The sequence below is a fragment of the Phymastichus coffea genome, unplaced genomic scaffold (genome assembly GCF_024137745.1).
Source record: "Phymastichus coffea isolate CEN01 unplaced genomic scaffold, Cenicafe_Pcof_1.1 PCOF00021, whole genome shotgun sequence".
NCBI classification, from domain to species: Eukaryota; Metazoa; Arthropoda; class Insecta; order Hymenoptera; family Eulophidae; genus Phymastichus; species Phymastichus coffea.
The window spans coordinates 534114-556676 of record NW_026706832.1 but is presented as its reverse complement, the minus strand read 5'-3'; the positions used below and the strand labels follow the sequence as shown (position 1 = coordinate 556676).

At 36.0% G+C, this 22563-nt stretch overlaps 2 protein-coding genes across 3 annotated transcripts in view; both read right to left on the bottom strand.

Moving 5' to 3' along the window:
- Positions 1-22563, bottom strand: part of LOC131675425 (aromatic-L-amino-acid decarboxylase-like) — a 1116730-nt gene that overhangs the window by 1068566 nt on the left and 25601 nt on the right. The window lies entirely within an intron of this gene.
- LOC131675426 (uncharacterized) lies at positions 11217-11807 on the bottom strand. Its single transcript, XM_058954404.1, has one exon. The coding sequence runs from the start codon at positions 11805-11807 to the stop codon at positions 11217-11219; it is 591 nt and encodes a 196-aa protein (XP_058810387.1).

Sequence of the window (22563 nt, the reverse complement as noted above, 5' to 3'; positions counted from 1 at the left end):
ACTTGGACTTTCTTTTTCTTCTTTCAACGTCTCATACAAAATTTTGTCATACTTGAACTGTGTTTGCGATTATTGTAAGCAGTTGTGAGCTCTGGTAGTATGTCCAACCATTTATAGCTCCCACGGAAACTAACCTTTTTCCATATAGCGTCATTTAACGTGCGATTAAATTGTTCGCATATCGAAGCTTTGAGTAAGCTATAGGTAGAGTATAGATTAATATTATATTTTTTCATAAAAGCTATAAAATCTACATTGTATAATTCCTTGCCTCTATCCGTATGGAGATTCTATGGCAGTCTATTGTCGCTAAAATAGATTTCATGGCCGCTGTCACATCGCGGCCGGTTTTACTTTTCACTGGCACAGTCCATGCGTGCTTGGAAAAATTATCAATTATCGTCAGAAGCCAATTGTAGCCGCGATTTTGTCTAGAATAGGCCTGCATATCGATGAGATCGGCTTGCCACGTTTCATCTATACCTTGATCGCCGTAAATTTATCTTGGATAATTACGTCTCGTTGGTTTGTGTAACTCCTCCATGGCCACCGCTATCATCTAATCTACTGTTTTATAAATTTTGAGCACTTGACTTTATTCGTGGTAATTCTTCTTTGATAATTGCATTCAAATCCTCAAGATCACTCTTCAATCGTGCGATTATGTCTCTCGTAGATTTGGTTTCCATCTGAACGATCTTTTCCACAATTTCCCAATTTATAACGTCTCTTACCTATCGCGGAGAACTTTTATTTTCTAGATCGTAATGGTGCTCACTCGTGAGCTTGAACATAATACTAGGGGGACAGCAAAGATCGATTATTGAATGAATTTCGTTGGTATGATTATTGTTACTAGCTGATTATTCAGCCACTAACAATCGAAGATGATCAACCAGTTCATTCGGATCATCTTAGTATACGTAATTTATATAAGTATATAAGCACATATTTTTTCCATTAATAATAAGCCATGTTGACGCTTCAACGATTGTTCAGAGACTGCATACTGTATTACTATCCTGATATATTTATAACAAAACAATCAAAACCCTTCCGAAATCTTCTACAGTTTATAGCTCTATCTCTGTTGATCATTAAAAACCCATATTTATCATCTAACCAGTATTTTGCACAAAGTTCTTTAAATTAATTGTAAGTCATATCTGAATTCACATGATCGTCGTATATATGTTTCATATTTGCTCCGTCTTGTCGAAAAATTGCCAATAAATTGACGTTATCTCTCACGAGATGCTTAGGAATACGCGCGTACGTTTGCGAGAGATAGAAACAGCCGACGCTCTTATGTCTGCCCATACAAAAGAAAGAACGTACATTGTTCTGTTTCTCACAGGCGATGTCGTCGAATATCATAATTGCATTAGTCAATGCATGCTCGGGATCGATCACGGATTCGTGCTCCTTGAACGGAAAAATACTTCACTCCATCTATCGGCTTTCACATCACTTCCATTAATTTATACTTTGGCTGATTGAGAAATTTCGACTATACTCGTACGTAAACATTTTCGAATTTAACACCATTGAGATGAGCGATAAGCGGCAAAAGACTGTTGGTCTTACCACAGTTGGACGAACCACAAAAAGTAGCTCTGATGCTATTTGACAGTAAATCTGCATGACGCTTTAGTTGCTTACCTTCCCGCACGATGACGTCAACATTTTCTACGTTAAGTTTCACAGTTTGTATTTTGAAATTCATACTCACGAGACAAAGTTCGGAAGATAACTGACCATATAAAAATAGGTATATTGTTTTTATAGTTTCAAACGTTAGTCGTATGTTGGACTTGATCAAGGTGACAATCATATGCAAACGACAAAGAGCAAAGAAAGGAGGAGGATTAGTCAATGATATTATCAATAAACTCCCATTCGAGCTCCGTATTACAGGCTAACAATATCTGGAACAGGAACGAAGATACACGTTCAGCCTGCGGTAATCCAGGTATCAACCCTATCGACGGAGCTTGCAAGCAACACAATATAGCATACTCGAAAAATCAAGAAAATATACAGGCTACAAATATTGCAGACAAAGTTTTAGCTGAAAAAGCGTTTAATAGAGTCGTGCCTAAGGATTCTAGTTTCGGTGAGAAATAGCTACTCGTGCTGTACCTAACGCCGTGGAATTAAAATCAAAGTTTGGTATGGGTCTCAAGAAGAAGGAAAAAATCAAGTCAAAAGGACGCAAGAAAACTAAAAAATCAGTTATTTTGAAAACCGTGATCAAAGCGGCCACATTCAAATGGTCCAAGGGTAAATGTGCACGCAAAGTCATCGGTTTTGCTCTGAAGAAAGCTCGTACAATCGTTAAAAAAGCTGGTGGAAAAGCAAACATCAACGTTCTACGAATTCTGTCAATATCAAGGAAGATATGTGGAGCTTTGCCCTTTCTCATACCACTTTTTGCAGGCTTGAGTGCAACTGATGCTCTAACTGGCGGCGCCGCAGGAATCGCAAAAGCTGTGAACGATGCAAAGTCTGCAAAACAGCAATTGGAAGAGAAAAAGAGGCACAACAAAACGATAGAGGCCATTACTCTGGGAAAAGGCTTGTATCTCAAACCTTATCTGAGATCAGGTTTGAAAAAAAAGTTCGAAATAAATTTACCAGATAGAGCTCACACAAACACTGACTTGATGAAGTATGCAAAAATTTTGAATATACCAAATTTTCGCGGAGTCTTCATGAGAAATGACTTAGGTTCATGACGAGTTCTGGACCATATTATCACGTATCAGTTATAACCAATCTTGGTGATATCGAGATGAAATATAATACGAACAGATGTCAAGCATACTTATATATGCTGTAATTTTTGTTTAATGTTTGTGTTATTATATAGATATTGGTATAGAAGTAAAGGCAGTGTGAAAAAAATGGTAGTCATGTTTGAACAATCATGGTGGATTCATTATCTCTGATTCCCTCAGGTAATTCATCACTGATGGAAGCTCACTATTTTCCACCAATTGAACTATCACAGCAGAAATATTACAAGTTGGATTCAGTCGAGTTTCTATTATTCAATTGGATACCTAATATTGATGTACATAATAGTAAATTTTACGTCGCAAATCAAGTTGTCAACATACCTGTCGGGACCTACGAGATCGACGACATTGATAAATTTCTTCGCAGAGCTGTGCCGCGTCTCCGCACTGATAATAATATAACATTATGTTTGAAACCAAACAACACCTTGCATTGTACAATCGAATGTTCTGAACTTGTTGATTTTCGTCCGTAGAATTCTATTGGACGATTGTTGAGTTTTCACAACGTATATTAGAGGTAAACGTTTATCACAACTCTGATTTTCCTGTCAGTATTCTCAAGGTGAACGCTGTGAGAGTCCAGTGTAACATAACCGCTGGTGCTTACGTGAACGGAAACTCTGTTCACGATATTCACGAAATTTTTCCAGCAGTATACAGCCTTGATATAAAATTATTGAAATTACCTCTCACGTGATTTACGAAAAAGTCTGTAGATTATTTGCAATTATGTATCGTCAATCAAGATGGAAATTTAATTAATTTTCGGTGAAGACACAACCATCAGATTACACCTCAAAAGCGTATGATGGGAAATGTTTACGATTCAAAGAGTGGTAAGGGCTATATAAGCACTGAAAAATGCAAACCCACCATCAGTTCTCGATTGAAATTGGAAAAGTCAATACGGCAAACTCCAGTCATCAATCGTCATCGGAAAGCGAAAGCTTTAACACGTCAAAGCATAAAGTTCCTAAACAGTTTTGGGCTAAGAGTAGTTCTCGGTGGAAAATAAATTGTCTAATTTTTTTTTGTTGCTTTCAACGGAATAATGAAGAACATTCTAAAAATACGAGGTATGTTCAAAAAGTAAGGTGACTTTTCAAATTTCACGGGCAACGTACTTTCGATTATCTTTTATACTCCGAAACACTTGAAATGTTGACGGTGGCATACGGTAAAACTGTTCTGAGTAAAAAAAATGTTTGCAAGTGGTACAAACTCTTCCAAGATGGCCGGGAAGATGCCAATGATGAGCCTCGCTCTGGACGCCCAAGCACGTCAACAACTGATGAAAACGTTCAAGCAGTGAAGAAAATTGTTCTGGAAAATCGCCGAATCACTATTAGAGAAGTTGCTGATGAAGTTGGCATATCAATTGGCTCGTGCCATGAAATTTTTTCTAACATTTTGGGCATGAGACGTGTGTCAGCGAAGTTTGTTCCGAAAGTGCTAAATTTTGACCAAAAGAACCGTCGCATGAGCATCGCTCAAGAACTTTTGAATGACGTCAACGACGACCCAGATTTATTCAAAAGGGTCATAACTGGTGACGATTCATGGGTATATGGTTATGATATCGAAACCAAAGTCCAATCGTTCCAATGGAAGAGCCCAGTTAAGCCAAGACCGAAAAACGCACGCCAAGTTCGATCAAATGTCAAAGTTTTGCTCACTGTTTTCTTCGATTACCATGGCGTGGTGCATCAGGAGTTCTTACCATATGGACGTACGGTCAATAAATAGTATTATCTTGAAGTTATGCGCCGTTTGCGAGAAGCAATACGAAGAAAACGCCCAGAATTGTGGAAAAACTATTCATGGCTTTTGCATCACGATAATGCCCCTGCTCACTCATCTTTCCTTGTGAGAGATTTTTTGGCCAAAAACAACACCACAATCATGCCTCAGCCACCATTTCACCGGATTTGGCACCATGTGACTTTTTCTTGCTCCCAAAACTAAAGAGACCTATGAAAGGACGGAGATTTGCAACAATTGAAAAGATAAAGACTGCATCGCTGGAAGAGCTCAAGGCTATACCGAAAAGTACTTATGAGAAGTGCTTTGAGGATTAGAAAAACCGTTGGCATAAATGTATTATATCTGAGGGGGATTACTTTGAAGGGGACAACATAAATATTGATAAATAAATAAATATTTTTTCTTAAAAATACAACGTCACCTTACTTAACCTTACACCAATTCATCGTTCAAATATAGTGACGAGATTCGTATATTAATTCAACATCAAGTTTTGTGTCTTTTACCATTTCGCAGTTCGTTACACATTTGTGGACGATTATGTAGCAAACATAACACTTTGTTAACCAATATCAATTTTGTTGATAATGTCATTTGTTTGAAAAGATTAGGTATGAGCTGAACGCTATAGAAATAGATAAATGTAAGAACGTTGGACGCACAAAAGCTGTGAAGAACTGATTATCTCACACTCCAAATCAAACTTTGATTGCGGAAAATGCCAAATGGATAAATATTGATATCTCAATCTCAATCTCAAATGGTATATGCCCTATGTAAATGCATCGAATGCAAAGAAAATACGTCTACTCGACTTTCTAGAAAGCAAATGATTTATTTAAAAAAGGCAAATTATTTCAACGAGTTTTTGAAGTTGGGAGCTGTACGAATATCCAGCGCTGCTTATGAACACAAATCACATCTGGACAATTGAAACGACAAATCCATTGGAGAAACCACGCTACGTCATCTTAGCCTTTCAAACTAATCAAAAAATTTATCCAAGCTCTAACGCTAGTATATTTGATCATTGTAACATCCTATTTAGTATATTTGATCATTGTAACATGTATACCTCAACTCTGAATGTATCCATATGGCAATCTTAACATTGATTTCAGTAAAAACTAGTACGCAATGTTGTACGATATGTATGCCAATTTTCAAAACGTATACTACGGTAAATATGCCGAACAGATGCTCAAACAAAACTCGAATATAAAATTTATATGCCACTCATAGTGATTGACTGGTGAAAACAAAACGAGTCATTGAAGACTGCTCCAGTATGTGCCCTTGGAGTTGGAAACCAGAAAACATATTCCTGAAGGAACTACAGCATATCGTCTTATCTTGCACGATCGCATCTTTCAGTATAATTCGATAAATGGAGATGTGAAGAAACTTATTGAAGAGGGGCGGAGGGGTATTAAAGAATTAACTCATTCCTTAAGCAGCTCAGTAGTAGCTTCCTATCACAATGATGTACTTAGTGAATATGCAAGGCTTTATGATGTGTGGTAAAACACATGTCGTGAAAAAGTTAGCGATACTACTTTATTATGATGGATTAGCATGGCACCATGGCGATTTTGAATACAAAGAGCATAAATTCATCATCATAAATACACTCAAAGATGTCACAAAAATTTTCGTCTCCAAAGATCTAAAAAAAGAGTGTAAGAACGACATAGCCTCAAAGTTTTAGACTTGAATGATTGGGGCTATTCACCTTTCGAAAAATTAAAATCAGTTACTGTGTGCTCTAATTATAACGGCAAATACATAATTATATGTATATATCGAAACGTTAAATTAATGAAAAATTTTTACATCGATAGTTGTTGCATGGATTGGGAAGAGAGCGATGCAGTCGTTGAAAGATATCTATAGTGATTTTTTTTAAGTAGATAATTTGTAGAATAACATGTATTTTTAAGATCATGTAGAATAAGATATATTTATATTAATAAAAAATTTTTTTTAATTGATATAAAAAAAATATTCTTTTTTTTTATTAAATCATCCAAAAAAGTGAAATTTTTCTCTGACAAGGAAGGTACCCGAGGTGTACCTCACCGATTTTCTTGAAATTGTGATATGTTGTAGAACATCAAAAAATATTCGACACGTATTTTTTTATACGTGCCCATAAGCCCATTTAAGGGGTGAAACCCACCCTTGAAGTTCACCGCTAAAAACAAATTTTTTTTAATTTCTCGAATACAATTCGTAATTTTTTACTGAAACAAAGTGGGTAACACTTGTTATTGAAAAGCACATATTTATGCATTGTTTTTAGTCATCAGACTCGTAACCCCCGTTTTTTATTAATGAAAAACTATATTTGATGACCATTTTTTTCACTATACACATTCCAAAATCTGTTAAATCTTGACAAAATTAATTGTTTTATGCACAATAATCAAAAATAAAGTTGACCTGTTCCGGCATTTTCAAAAAAAAAATCCCTTGAGGGGGTGAGCTACCTCTAACATTTATACTATTATATTTCATTATTCCATTACGATATTTGTATATCTTATTAGATCTCAATAAAGATTGTATTATATAAATTTATTTTCTGGAGAGGTAAATGAGTCATTAGTGTTTATATTAAAGCAGGTTTCGACTTGTCTTAATGGACTCACTAGTGTCGAATATAAAAAATGGAAGTACCTCACAGGTAAGAGCGAAGGTTGGGGCTCTTATCCTTAAAATAAAAAAAACAATGTAATATTTATAAATGAAAACAATTATTTATTTAAATACAAGCTAGATACATATAAATTTATATTTGTAATTCATTGTTGTATAGTCTCCTTATTTATCCAAGAATTGTGAGTATTATCAAAGCCAAGCCATTTTAAATGGACTTCATTACCCCGTCTTCTGAGAATTTTTTCTACAAGATAAATATCAGGATACATAGCTTTCTGTAGTTCTTGCTCATAAAAACCTCCAACAATGGGATTTTCTTGATAATCTAGTAGGTGATATGTTACAGGTTTAGTTCTCGAAATACGATGAATAGTAAAAATTTCTGTAGACCAATTAGGCGTATATCCTTTTTCAAAAACGTGTTTAGACTTGCTTACTCGCACTTTATCTCCTACCTGGAATTTCGGTTTTTTGAAAAGACGATGATCGTAAGAGAATCGTGTCAAGACCTGCATTTCATTTTCTTTAGTCACGTCTTTAGGCTTCATATTTATTGTACGATGTTTTTGATTATTATAAGATTCTATTAAACTGGGGAGAAAGTCAATCCACTTATAATTTCCTATTAAACTGAATTTTTTCATAATATTTTTTAGTGTTCGATTGAAACGTTCACAAATTGATGCTTTAAGATTGCTATAAGTAGAATAAAGGTTTATTTTATATTTTTTCATTAAACTTTGAAAATTTGTATTGTAGAACTCTTTGCCTCTATCCACTTGGAGATTTTTAGGAATGCGTTCCTTTTTTAATACAGACTCCATTGCGTTAGTGACATCTGTAGCAGTTTTCTGTTTTACTGGAACTCCCCAAGTATATTTAGAGAACATATCTATAATAGTTAATAGATAGCGAAAACCTTTATTCTCTCTAGAATAGTTTTGCATCTCAACAAGATCAGCTTGCCACGTCTCATCTATTCCGCGTATATCGACTTTTCGACGAGGATAGTTTCGACGTGCTGGTTTGTGTAACTCATGCACCACTCTTTGATGTTTCATTTTAAAGTTTTTTTTTTTAATTTCAAACGGTCCAATAGTTTTTAAAATGTCAAACGGTCCAATAGTTTTTTCTATCTCTTTCTCTTTCTCTTTCTTTTTATGATTACTAATATTATCTTTTTCTAACTGAGTAAGAATTAGTTGATGCTTTACTAATTCTAATCTTATTGTATCCAATGATTTTGAGAGATCATTTATCATACTCGTAAGCGTAGTAACGTTAGCTATAATAGTTTGTTGCAACGTTCGTAAGTTTACAGCATCGTTACTCTCCTGAGGATCGGCTATATTAGAAATTCTTTTGTTATCAATGTCGTATTGTCTGTCTTTAGTAATTTTATACCCTACACCAGGAGGTCCTCGATTACCCTCCTTTTTATTCAATATACGTCCAAACACATCAACACTCATTTGATTACTGAGGAATATTTAGGATTCTCTTAATATATATAGCCAGCTTCACGTAATTCTTCAATGATTGAATGAATTTCATTAATATGACTGGGATTACCAGCGGTTTGTTCGGCGATAAGCAATCTCAATCGATCAACGAGCTCGTTTGGATTATCCCAATATACATATTGAAATTATGTTCCTTTTCTTGCTATTTTATAGTTAGGAAAAAGACCTCTTCCATCAATAGTCAATTTTCGCTTCTTAGCACTACCACTTAAAGATAAATTTGGACCAATATACTTTTTGAATTTATTTACATGCTTATTGCGATATTCTCCATTTGTTTCATATCTCTTACGATGAGCGTTAGTGATTTCAAGAATTTTCATATAATTTTCAATATCTGATGAATTGATTAATTTAGAATTAGGTTCTTTACGAAAGAGAAGTTCCATTAATCCAGGCGTCTTGCTGAATTGCTTTATCATTCACAGTCACATTATCGTTTTGGAAAGAAATTGGAGAATTGCCTATGACATGTATTTTCATGCAAGCGAACGCCAAATGTCTTGTCTAAATTACTTTTCTGTTGCGGTTCATGCAATAGTCGAATATAGTTTCCTACAATCGAGTCATCTAATAGCTGTTTTTGTTGTTTTGAACTAACATTGTCTAAATTTATTGCGGTTCTATCAAGTGTTGATTCACTAGACTTACTAAATTCGTCTTCATCACCATCATCAGTAATAGACATAGCGGATTCAAATGTAGAATCAAGCGGATGTAATGTTGAATTTTAGTCATTAACAGTACTATTGAAATATCGAGATTTATAGGGAGTGTCAGCTGTTGTTTTTGACTTGAAAACTTTATCGAACGTAATTTTCTTCTCCTTGTTCGTTTCCTGTTCAGTATTATCGTTAGTTTTATCAATAGCTACCTCCACAAGTTTCTTCAATGGATCAACCATAGGTTTAAAAGTTTCATTCAATGTATTTTCTAAATCAGCTTTGTCCCGTTTTATTAGTTGATACTTACGTCTGATGGAATCACGAGCCTCAGATAATTGCTCGAGCATCTTCTTTTCTTTTTCAAAATTAGCCATGTTGACGCTTGCAATTTCTAATGTTAAATAATCTCCATTCGTTCACTCCGTTATATTTATAGCAAAAGAATCGAATCCTTTTCTATACCGTCCATGATTGATTGGTCTATCTCTATCAATAACTATAAATCCATGATTATCGTCTCTCCAACATTTTAATCAAATTACTTTAAACTTCTCAAAAGTCATATCTGAGTTAACATGATCGTTATAAATATGTTTAATATTCACGTCATCTTGTCGAAACAAAACTAGTAAATTCACATTATCTCGAATGAGATGCTTCGGTATGCGAGCGTATGATTGACAGAGATAGAAACTATCTACCTTTTCATGTCTTCCCATACAGAAGAATGCTCTCACGTTGTCCTGCTTTTCAGTGGCTATATCGTCAAAAATCATGATGGAATTTGAATTAGCTTTATCCGGTGAAACAACTGCCTCATGCTCACTGTATGCATTATACTGTATACCATCAATCGGTTCCAATAAATCTTTTAAAAACTTATACTTTGGTTGATTGAGGGATTTTGAATAAACATAAATGTTTTCAAATCTAAGTCCATTAGGATGTGTGATTAGTGTTAGCAAACAGTTAGTTTTCCCACAGTTACTAGGACCACAGAAAACTGCTCGTATACTATCAGGCAGTAGTTCACCATGTCTTTTTTCTCGTTTTTCCGTCTCAACCACATTATCAAAATTTATGACTTGCAACTTAAGTGGTTGCTCTTTGAAGTCCATATTGTTTTCTAATCACCGATCGAAGGACGAATGAGACTACTAACTATAAAAAGACTGTTTATATATTTTTAGTTTCATTAAGGGGGGAGCCTGCTTTAGAGGCGTCAAAAAATCGATTTTTTCGAGAATTTTTTGGGGGAGAGATGAAATATCCGATTGGAATGAAACTTTCAGGGTTTATTAAAACATGTTTGAAAAGTCTTCTTAAATTTTTTTATTAAAATATAGATTATATTGTGGCTCGTAGAAGCATTCGGCCGAGGCGCCTCCACTCTGCAGTTGTCGTGCGGCGGGAAAAATGCAGATCGCAATTTTCAGATAAAATTTCCATTTTCCAATAGTGTAGTTTCTAGGTAAACCAAGAAAATTCAAAAAAAAGTGAAAATTGAATAATTTATCGCTAAATGAACAAAAAATTTATTTTTTTTGAAAAAAAAATTCACTTTAGATTGTTTAAAAAGTTAGTTAATCTTAACTTTCTTAAGTTTTTTTAGGTTCAGCTTGAATAAAATTCAATTCCAAATAAAACCCACTTTGTCTCGTTTCGATAGGACGTTTAGTTTTTTCTCTATCTTTCCCGCCAATTAGGAAAAATCGTAAAAATGTAAAACCGAGAAATCGCGCGTCAAAGTTTTCGTATATAAAAAAACGTAATTTTATTGAACTTACCACGTAACTATGCTAATCGGCGATTCCTGGTCCATACATTTGTTCTTCAGACTCTTCGTAAAACTGATTTTCGCCGAGATTTTCGAGTATACGAGCTGTTCTGGCCTCTTTGCTCGCAAGTAGATTGCGTCTATTTTCTCGGGCGATGCGCTCCTGGTCGGCTTGCCGAGAGAAATTCATGCATTGCTGTCCAATTTTCAAGTCTAATATCTGCATTGTTTGTAATACTGCACTGTAGCCTTCATTGAACATTCCTCCAGCAATGTAGGTAGCAATCTCGACAATTTTAATGCCTGAGTGAAGGTGTTTAGGTGTCATGCGCCACACAGTGGAATTGAACGACTCGTTCGCATTTTGTGTGTGTCCACCCAAGCATCTCGTTAGCAGATCGTCGTTAGATAAGTTCTCGTACACAGGACGAATGTGCTTCTCAACCTCTTCGTCGATGACACGTGGCGAATGTTGAAAATCAGCCAGTTTATTTGCTGCCTCGGCTTTGCGCCACTCACACCAACTGTCGGCGCCTTCTGGGCAATGGTCGTGGCGAGGTAATTCATCCGTCGAGCAATAGTGATCGAGTGTCGCCATTATAGCGTTTTTCATGTCTTCCACAGAATTCAAGTTTCTTCGAATGGCCAGACCGTAGTAAATGGTTAATTTTTTTATTAAAGTCTCGGTGAGCCGCTTCTTTCCACCGAGCTTTTCTTGTTTTTTTTTGATTCGGAGACGAGTATCCATGCGATTTTGGACATGTCCCACGCACTCGTTTTTTGTCACTGTGAGCTCCGGGCCGTATGGATTACTGTTCAGAATGCCAAGAAATGTTTTGGAGTCGCCGTCACCAATGTAATTACTGTACTTTACTCCGAATTTCTCGATGGATCTCAAGAACATTGTCATTATCGAATCAACTTCCATTTTTCCAGACGAGCCGGCGTGATTCGAAGAACAATTTTCCTTATGGTTTTGATACCATTCTTCAAACTCTTCGTCGTCCAATGTATTCTTCTTGAGTGCACAAGTATGACAATATCCACTTTTAACGATGAGATCGATCACTTTGCCACTGTAGTACCCGATAAGTGTAGTTACACCGTATAATGAAGTAAAGCCACGTTTTTTCCAAGATCCATCGCCTGAAACTTTCAAATGGTCAGCTGGTCTTCCATTTTTAACGTTAAGTTCTTTTTCCTCTGCGACGGCTTTTTTGCAGGCGCTGTCAAACATTTTTTTCGACGCTGAATACAGGTGCTGCACGATTTGATCATACGTCGATTTAGCTAAGCCTGGTGATATGTCCATAAGACCACAAAAAATGTTAATGCCTTCTCGTGCGACACCCAAAAGCCTCATGACGAGCACAATTCTTCTATTGATTTCGTAGCCAGTGTTGATCAATGGTCCAGATTGAATTTCTCGTTTACCGCATTTGCACGCTAAAACGATTTTGAATCCGAGACCTCGATGGCCGCTTTCGGCAAAAGTTATTCGCTGTTTACACGAATTGCAAATAACTATTTCGGACATTGCTAAAAATACAGAGACAAACTCAATTATTCGATAGCAATGTGAGGGATGAATTATGACATCGTCCGTAGTTGCTGAAGCCAATTTATTTTCACTACGGCTCGTATTAGCTTCTTCATCGTCAGATGTCGAAACATTTACGAACTGATTGCCATGGAATTTGCGCTTCCGTGGCTTACCAGTGCGATCAGTTGAATATTGACTGCCTTTCGGATAGCTCTGCATGATTTCAAGATGTTCACGTACCGAAACACAGAACAAAACTAAACTGGAATGCTAATACAGCTTGGCTCAAACCGACTCTGCCAGCTCATGTATACTGCTTATAATATACACTTTTATCCTTCCATAGCTCCAGCGAGATCTACGAAGGATCTATAGTGTCTCAAAAGACCGTGATTCCTTTGTATTATAATACGCACAATAGATCAAGGGGCGGAGCGCGCGCGCTCCGAGCGACCCGGCCGCTCGTATACCTGCTCGACGCTTACTCACTATTTCTTTTATAACTCCGAAAATATTTTGAGGATGCTTCTAAAATTTTAGGGACACATTCTTGGATAGTTTAGAAAGACATTTATGCAACAAAAAAAAATCGATTTTTTGAAGCCTCTAAAGCAGGCTCCCCCCTTAAGACTTTGTCTTCTGATGAGGTATGATCATTTGTTACAAAAGAAAGACTGGTGGTGCTGGCTTAGTGAATAAGATCATTAATAACTTACCATTCGAAGCTCATTTGCCTGGTTATCAGTATTGCGGACCGGGAACTAAATTGAAAAAACGACTTGTTCGTGGTGATCCTGGAAAAAATCTGCTAGACGCTGCTTGTAAAGATCACGATATTGCTTATTCTCAAAATCGATAGAACATTGAGGCGAGAAACGAAGCCGACAAAATTCTAGCTAAACAAGCCTGGGATAGAGTGCAAGCGAAAGATAGTAGTTTTGGTGAGAAAGTTTCTGCATTTGCTGTAGCCAACATAATGAAAGTTAAAAGTAAACTTGGTATGGGTGTTAAAATTTTAAAACGAGGAAAGAAACGAGGTAAGGGATTAAAAAATCGCCAACAACAACGACAGCGACGAAATACACATGTAAAAAGTAAAAATCTATCAATTGCATTGAAAAAAATTATTAACGCTGCCTCGAGAAGTGTTGTACCTAGTAATAAATCACTCTTTGTCATTCGTTCGGCTATAAAAGGCGCTAAAGAAGCTGTGAAGAAGGCTGGAGGAAGAAGAAAAATAAATATTCCTCGTATTCTACCAATTCCTAGTAAAGTGGGTGGAGCTCTTCCTTTTTTAATTCCATTATTTGCCGCTTTGAGCGCCACTGGAGCTTTAGCTGGAGGAGCTGCTTCAATAGCAAAAGCCGTTAACAGTGCTAAGGCCGCTCAAAATGAATTGAAAGAAGCTCATAGACACAATAAAACTATGGAAGCTATTGCTATTGGTAAAGGACTTTATTTGAAACCATATCGTAAAGGTTATGGTCTTCATCTGAAACCATATTCAAGCGGAAAACGTTTAAAAAAAAAAGCTCGAAATAACTTTACCTAATCGAGCACTGACAGATCATGATATAAGAAAATATGCTAAAATACTAAAAATTGCAAATTTTCGAGGTATTTTTATGCGTGATGCTCTACCGACCAATGGGCTTCGATATCAAGAGACAGCTATTGTAAATTTGGATAATAAACGGGGGCCAGGTACTCATTGGGTAGCATATAAAAAGAAAGGCGATGAGGTTATGTATTTTGATAATTTTGGTAATCTACAGCCACCTATAGATCTATTGCTTTATCTCAAAGTTAATAGAATCATGTATAATTATATTAGATATCAAGATTTTAATACATATAATTGCGGCCATCTTTGTCTCAAATTTCTTTTAAACAAAATATAGAAAAGACGACTAGTATATAAAATACTCATGCAAAGAATGACTGTCATTTGATATGAATCTGTCATGGAGAATACACTAACATTGAGTCTCTCAGGAACATCATCCGTACTCGAATCATATTATTTTCCACCGATCGAATTGATAGCAAACAAAAAATACGTTCTTGGTCTAGTTGAGCTATTGACATTTAATTCAATACCAAACATTGACGTTGGTTGTAATAAATTTTACATTGAAGGTCAAGAAGCTATCACTTTACCGACTGGTAGCTACGAAATAGAAGATATTGAAAACTTTCTGATAGATGAATTAGCACCTAAAGGTATATCGTTTAGCCTAAAACCAAATAATAATACTTTACGTAGTGTCATTCGGTGCAGTCAAAAAATACATTTTGAACCAGAAGATTCTATTGGATCAATTTTAGGCTTCACTAAACGCACGCTCGTTGAAAACGAAACACATAGTTCTGACTTACCCGTCACTATACTCAAAGTCAATGCTTTACGTGTAGAGTGTAATATTACTACAGGCTCTTACATATACGATCGCAAAGTACATACTATACATGAATTTTTCCCAGCAGTCCCACCTGGATATAAGATTATAGAAGTTCCCTCTCACGTCATTTACCTTCCAGTCGCTGTGAGGAGCATTGATCATTTTCAAATTCGTATAGTTGATCAAGACGGAAACCTAGTTAACTTTCGAGGAGAAGTCATCACAGTGCGAGTGCATATAAAGACCATATCTTAGTAATGGGTATCATTTACAATATAAAGAGCGGCCGAGGCTATATTAAAAGACAAAAATGTCGAACAGCAATCAGTCAACAGCGAGCTATCAGACTGCTCACACCTCAGAACATTCAATTCCTGAAAAGCTTGAGACTAGAAGTCGTCGAAAATCGTGGAAGAAAATATTGTGCATATTAGTGTGTTGTATAAAACAACAATAACAATATGGAGGGAATTCTAGACATTCATTCAGCTGTCGCTTTCGATGAGTCTATAGCTCATTATGAAGTTCATGCGCATCAGCCTTATTCATTATCATATTTCAATAATAGCGATGAAATTCATATAGCAATTCAACATCAAGATTTATCTCTGCTTCCATCGCGCAGTATGATTCATATTTGTGGTAGGTTAACCAAGCCGGACGGTACTACGCCAGTGGAGAACACTTTATTAGTCAACAACGCCCTCTGTCATTTGTTCGAGGAAGTACGATATGAAATAAATGCTATTGAAATTGATAAAGTGAAAAATGTAGGCTTAACAACTCTCATGAAAAATTGGCTTTCACTCAATCCATGTCAGAGCTCTATCGCTGAAAATGCCGGATGGAATTGTGATAACAATGAAGTTTTAATATGTAACGCTCAAGGTTTTTTTGATGTGACTATACCTCTCAGTATGTTGATGGGCTTTGCTGAAGATTATTGGAAAATTGTAGTCAATGTCAAGCATGAACTTATTCTCACAAAATCAAGAGATGATTTGAATGCTATTTTGTCTGCTCCAATTGGGAATCCTGCTGCTTCAGAAAAAACAAAAATTACTTTATTTAAGGTTGAATGGCTGATGCCATATGTGTTGGTTGCAGACAAAGAAAAAATCAAATTACTCAATCAGATCGGACGAGATCGTGCAATTACAATGAGTTATCGTACTTGGGAAATGTATGAGTATCCAAAATTACCACGTACATCAAAGCATGTTTGGAGTGTTAAGACTTCCAATCAATTGGAAAAGCCTCGCTTTGTTATTTTAGCTTTTCAAACAAAACGTAAAAATTTAGCGAGTGTTAATTCTAGTAATTTTGATCATTGTAATATTAGTAATGTGAAGCTATTCCTCAATTCACAATGCTATCCGTATGGTAATCTCAATTTGAATATCAATCAAAATCAATATGCTGTTCTCTACGATATGTATACTAATTTTCAAAACCCTTATTATGGTAAAGAAAACGAGCCGTTACTCAATAATAAAGATTTCATTAATAAAGTGCCGCTAATAGTTATAGACTGCTCCAAACAAAATGAAACATTAAAAAGCGCGCCAGTTGATGTTCGCCTAGAATTTGAAACTCGGACTGATTTTCCTGAAGATACTGCAGCCTACTGCTTAATATTACACGATCGTATTGTACAATATAACCCTATTAGTGGTGATGTTAAAAAATTAGTTTGAAATTAACAAGACATTATGTAATCAATGTATACAATGCTTTTCAATAAAAAAGAAAATAAATTATATATATTGTTGGAATTTAATAAAAACTACCTATAACCATACTATATAGTGTCTATGACGCCCTATACTTTCGATTGGTGAGGTATGGTGACTATGGCGCCCTCTACTTTCAAATAGTAAGGTATAGGCTTTATATAGAACAAACACGTGCCTCTACTCTCATAACGGTTTTGGGAACTAGTAGAGTTCACATTAACTTCAGCATCTTTTCAAATGGATTTCGTAATAGATTTTCAAGGCTTTCAAAGTTTAAACGAGACTTTTGTTTGTAAAGAACTCGCATATCTCCCATTAGATATAGATACTGTTCCAACTGTGTTTTTCTTCGAACCACCATATCATTGGTTTCAACTTCCTATCAAGTATCGAAAAGTGAATCATTTCTTAGAAACGTGTCATCATGGTTTATTATGGAGATCCGGTCTTATTCCATATAAAAATTTAGCACGTGTACTAAACAATCATTTAAATAATTCTAGAAATATTTATGTAAAAGGATTAACAAAGAAACAATGGTTACAAAAAATTTTACCTGAAAAGTAAGTATTTTTATTTATTTATTTTTTTGTTAGAAATTAAGATCATTATTAATTAAAAATTTTTTTCCTTTTTTATAAAAATTTTAGAACTTGAAAGCGAGGTGAGAGTCCACCAATGAGCGCATTACCTTACCCATTAGAAACAATATGTACATATCATTACAATAAACCAGCTAACTTTGTATGTGCCGTTACAAATGCACAAAGATTGTTTTCATGGATAAAAGCTAGACTGAAGCAATCTGAAATGGAAGGTATTGATGAAGTGGACAATATTACATATAAAAATTCAATTCAATATTTCAATATAGCGATGTCAACTACTGAAAATAAAGATTATAGACAGACTGTATTATATTCAATGTATAGTTGAATGAACAATAAATTAATACGAAAATTCTATAAGTTTTATTAATTAATATTCGAATAAAATAATAATCGAGGTTGAAAGGTTCCCGAAATCTAATGAAAATACTATAGCGCTTGCTTAGAGAAAGAGAGAGAGCAGCATATAGCTTACCAAGCTATATGCTACCCTCTCTCCAAGGGCCCAAATACCCTACTATTAAAGGAGAGCGAGAGAGAGAGAGAGCAGCATCTACACTATACAGCGTATGCGTCTAGCAAGCTAGAGACGCTATCCCCCTCTTCAAGGGCTATACGGCGTACGCTCCTAGCAAGCAGCTAGAGACGCTACCCCCTCTCCAAGGGCTATACGGTGTACGCTGCTAGCAAGCAGCTAGAGATGCTACCCCCTCTCCTAGGACATGCATCTAGTCAGCATGTTTACCGTTGAAGGAGAGTGAGAGAGGAAGGGAGAGAGAGAGAGATATTTTTTTTTAAATTTAAATCAATTTATTTAATTTTATTACATTACATTAAATTTAATTAAATTACAAAAATTTTTTAATTTTCAATTATTTTTCCTACCACATGGTTTGGTAGGTCGTGTTGGTTTCCTGTTAAAACAAGAAAATACACTAGGGTCCTCGATTATTTTAATACATTTTACCTTAGGTACCACTTTCTGCTTGCTCGTGGTAGGTAAAATTATACTGTTGCTGCTGCTGCTGCTGCTGCTGCTGCTGCTGCTGGTAGCGATGACTGCCGGTGGAAGGGCATTTTCGATGCTACTCATGGGGCATCTCGATGGTTCATTTCGATCCACAGCATCAGTAGCAACATTCATCTAAAAAATAATATTTATTTTAAAAAAAATTTAGTTATTAAATAAAAAAATGTATTTATCTATAGTAAATAATCTTACCTTAAGAAATTTCTTCTTTGGTGGAAGAGATGTAAACGCTGCTAACGGAACAGCGTTTACACATCTTTTTTTGGCTGCTTTTACGGCTGTCGTTTCGTTCGCAGCCCTCGCAGACTTTGCAGCCCTCGCCGTCTTCTCAGCCGCAGCTTTAGCAGCCCTTTCAGCCCTTTCAGCTGCATATTTTGCAGCCTTTGCTGTTCTTTCAGCCGCGGCCCTTTCGAGCTCAGGGGCCCTCTCGCTTGCGGCCCTTTCAGTTGCAGCTTTTTCGGCTGCAGCTCTTTCGGCCGCAGCTCTTTCGACCGCAGCTCTTTCAGCCACAGCTCTCTCGACTGCAGCCCTTTCTATTCTCTGAACATCGCTCTGTAACTAAGAAAACAATATATATATACTTATTTAAAAAAATACTTATTTAAATATAATTATTTATATACATACCTTTATGACTACTGTTAATATCTGTTGAATATGTCGCCTATGCGACGGCTCCGTCACGATTATATTTAGCTGAAAAGCAAAAATAAAAAGATTAAAAATAAATATATTTAATATTATATAAAAAATACTTACCACTCTTAAAATGGCAATCATTAAGCAATAAAATATGCTAGTTGGTAAACTAGCTAGCAGGATCGGAGGAGTCTGAAAAAATAAAAAATTTATTATAAAAACTGTCTTAAATAATTAATAGAATATATAGATAAAAATACTTACATTAACCATGAAAATAATCATGGCATTTATTGTACTTATTATTTGTACACTATCCATTTTAATTTTTTATAAAAAGCAAAGAATAGTTACTAAAAATATTAAATGCTTCGTCGATGTATACTTCTTGAGCACTACCGAACGATTGACTCCGGAAAAGATTTTCGGAAAAATCAGGATGATTCCTACTCTCCAAAAGAAACTCTAGTCAAATTGATAAAAATCTTTAAAGGAAGAAGAACATTGATTTCGCTTTAGACGCTCAGCATGTTGGAGGATGTTAACGCAACTAAACAAGGCTAACTCAAAAACCTTATCTCTAAGGCAAAAAAAAGCAATAAAATGACTAACAGACAATTCATCATTAAGATTACTCTATCTACAATCACCTGCTGCGTACATACTTTCAAACGCATCTTCATTGAAAAAGGAACATCGAATGCGTTTTAACCCTCAGCATGAGGTAAAGCGTTATTGGAGAAAGTGCAAGCTGGTGTGGGTGGTCGAAAGTTTCCTAAATTATATGTATGGCCCTGAAAAAGGATAGTGCACGCTGCTAGAACGCATCTTCATTTAAAAAAGGAACATCGGTTATGCTTTAGACTCTTAGCAACGACTTCTACAGCAACCTACCTTAACAACCTCTGTAGGTGGGTGGGAGAGTGGGTGAAGTCAAAGGTACATCAAATGCCTTTTAGACACTCAGCATGGGGTCTCACTCTGTCGAAGGAGCCCCATAGCGCCCTACTATCGAAGGAGAGCGAGAGAGAGGGATAGAGAGAGCGAGAGAGAGAGAGAGAGAGAGAGAGAGAACAGCATCCTCACTATACGGAGTACGCGCCTAGCAAGCTAGAGACGCTACCCCCTCTCCGAGGGTCCACACTCAGCCAGCATAAGCATATAGTTTACCAAACACCCTACCGACTTCTACAGCATCCTACCTTAACAACCTCTGTGAATGGGTGTGCGGGTGGGTGAAGCGCCCTACTATCGAAGGAGAGCGAGAGAGAGGGATAGAGAGAGAGAGAGAGAGAGAGAGAGAGAACAGCATCCTCACTATACGGCGTACGCGCCTAGCAAGCTAGAGACGTTACCCCCTCTCCGAGGGTCCACACTCAGCCAGCATAAGCATATAGTTTACCAAACACCCTACCGACTTCTACAGCATCCTACCTTAACAACCTCTGTGGGTGGGTGGGTGGGTGAAGCGTCCTACTATAGAAGGAGGGGGGGGGGGAGACTGGCCCCCTCGAAGGGCCCACTGGCACGCGGGAGGTGTCGAACGAACATCAAATGCAACACTCAGCATGGGGTCTCACCTTATCGCGATTAAAAGGTGTCACTACCTTCACACCTTCATCGAGCGGCTCCTTTGTGTCCCAGAACATACACGTATCCTTATACATTGGCAGCGCGCGCGAGATGTCAAACCAACATCAAATGCCCCTTAACACTCAGCATGGGGCCCACTGGCACGCGGAAGGTGTCAAAGGTACATCAAATGCCTTTTAGACACTCACCATGGGGTCTGACCATAAATTAAAAGGTGTCACTACCTTCACACCTTCATCGGGCGGCTCCTTTGTGTCCCAGAACATACACGTATCCTTATACATTGGCGGCATCCTTTGTCGGCTCCTTTGTGTCCCAGAACATACATTGCTTATCTACTACTTATCTCTATGATTTTATTCTTTTTCTATGGGACTTTCAAAAATAATAAAAAATTAATGATTCAAAGCAAGAAGAACTAACTCATTATCGAATAAATGCATACGAAGAATAAACGTATAAACGCTTGGAAAACAAATTAAGAGAAGTGAACAGCTTAAAATAACAAGATTTGATTAAATTTATCATTTTCTTGTTGTTGTTGTCGAGATCGGACGGTGGGAAAAACCTCAACGGTTAAATTATCGTCTTGCTATGTTTTGGATAGATAAGACCTTTTTCGACGATGCGATCACACTCTTGAACTCACAATCAGCTCGCCAAAACAACACTCGAATACTCGATATTACCTCTCATCATCAGTCTTTAGTCAGAGCTTCATCGAGCTCGTTTGAATCAGTATATTAATTGTGAGTGCAGTGTTTGTTGAATTTACAAGAAATTACATTGGATTCCAATAAATGTGCAACCAAATTTCAAACTTCAAATTTCATCAAAGTATAACATAGTATTTTGGAATTCGTACATATTAATTCTACCATATAATTTTTGGTCAATACTTATTTCCTGATTGTAAGTAAAATTTCCTTTTGCGTAAAATTTCTTAACGCGGTAATTGATAGATATTGTATACATGCCCTCGCCATTTTTCAAAAAACGCACAGAAATTGAAAGTACTCTATTTTACAGCTCTTTACAAGCCCTATCTAAAGAAACCATAAAAAATTATTTTCATCATTTTTTTTACTCTACATTTTTGAATTAAATATTTTTCCGAAGAAAAAAGCTCAAAAATTTTCATACTCACATCGTATTTGACGAAAATAATTTTTTAATTAGTGATTTAGATATAGCTTATAAAGAGTTATAAAATGCAATACTTCATATTTTTATGTGGTCTTTTTCCAGAATTGGTGAGGGATCAAAGATGGACAAGAAATTTTGGAATTTTCAATATTCAATTATCGTTCGAAGAAATTAGAAATGAAATTGATACGTAATTGTCAGTGTAATGTTGATTAAAATGATATTAAAAATTATTGCCTGACTTTGTAAAAAAATATTCAAATTAATGCGCTTCGGATTTCATCATATAAAAAACAAATAATAATTATTATTTCTAGGTATTGGAAAAATGACTATTAATCCTATAAATGTTATACAATTATTATTATTATCTTTTCAAGCTATGAATATACAAGAAAGTCCCATTACTAAAGATGAAATTGCTTTGAAGGATAATATAGAAAAACTATTACTTGATTGTATAAATAACTTTGAGGATCCAGAATTCATTGTGGAATCTACATTAGCTTTTCAAGAACCATTTAAGGATACTGAAATGCATATTGTTGAAGATATTGATAAAATCTGGTCAGCGGATGTTGATGAACACTCACTAGTATGTACAGCGGATACAGAAGATCTATCTTGAGATTACAAACGAAAAGCTGTGGACTATTGGAGAAGCGGAGTTAC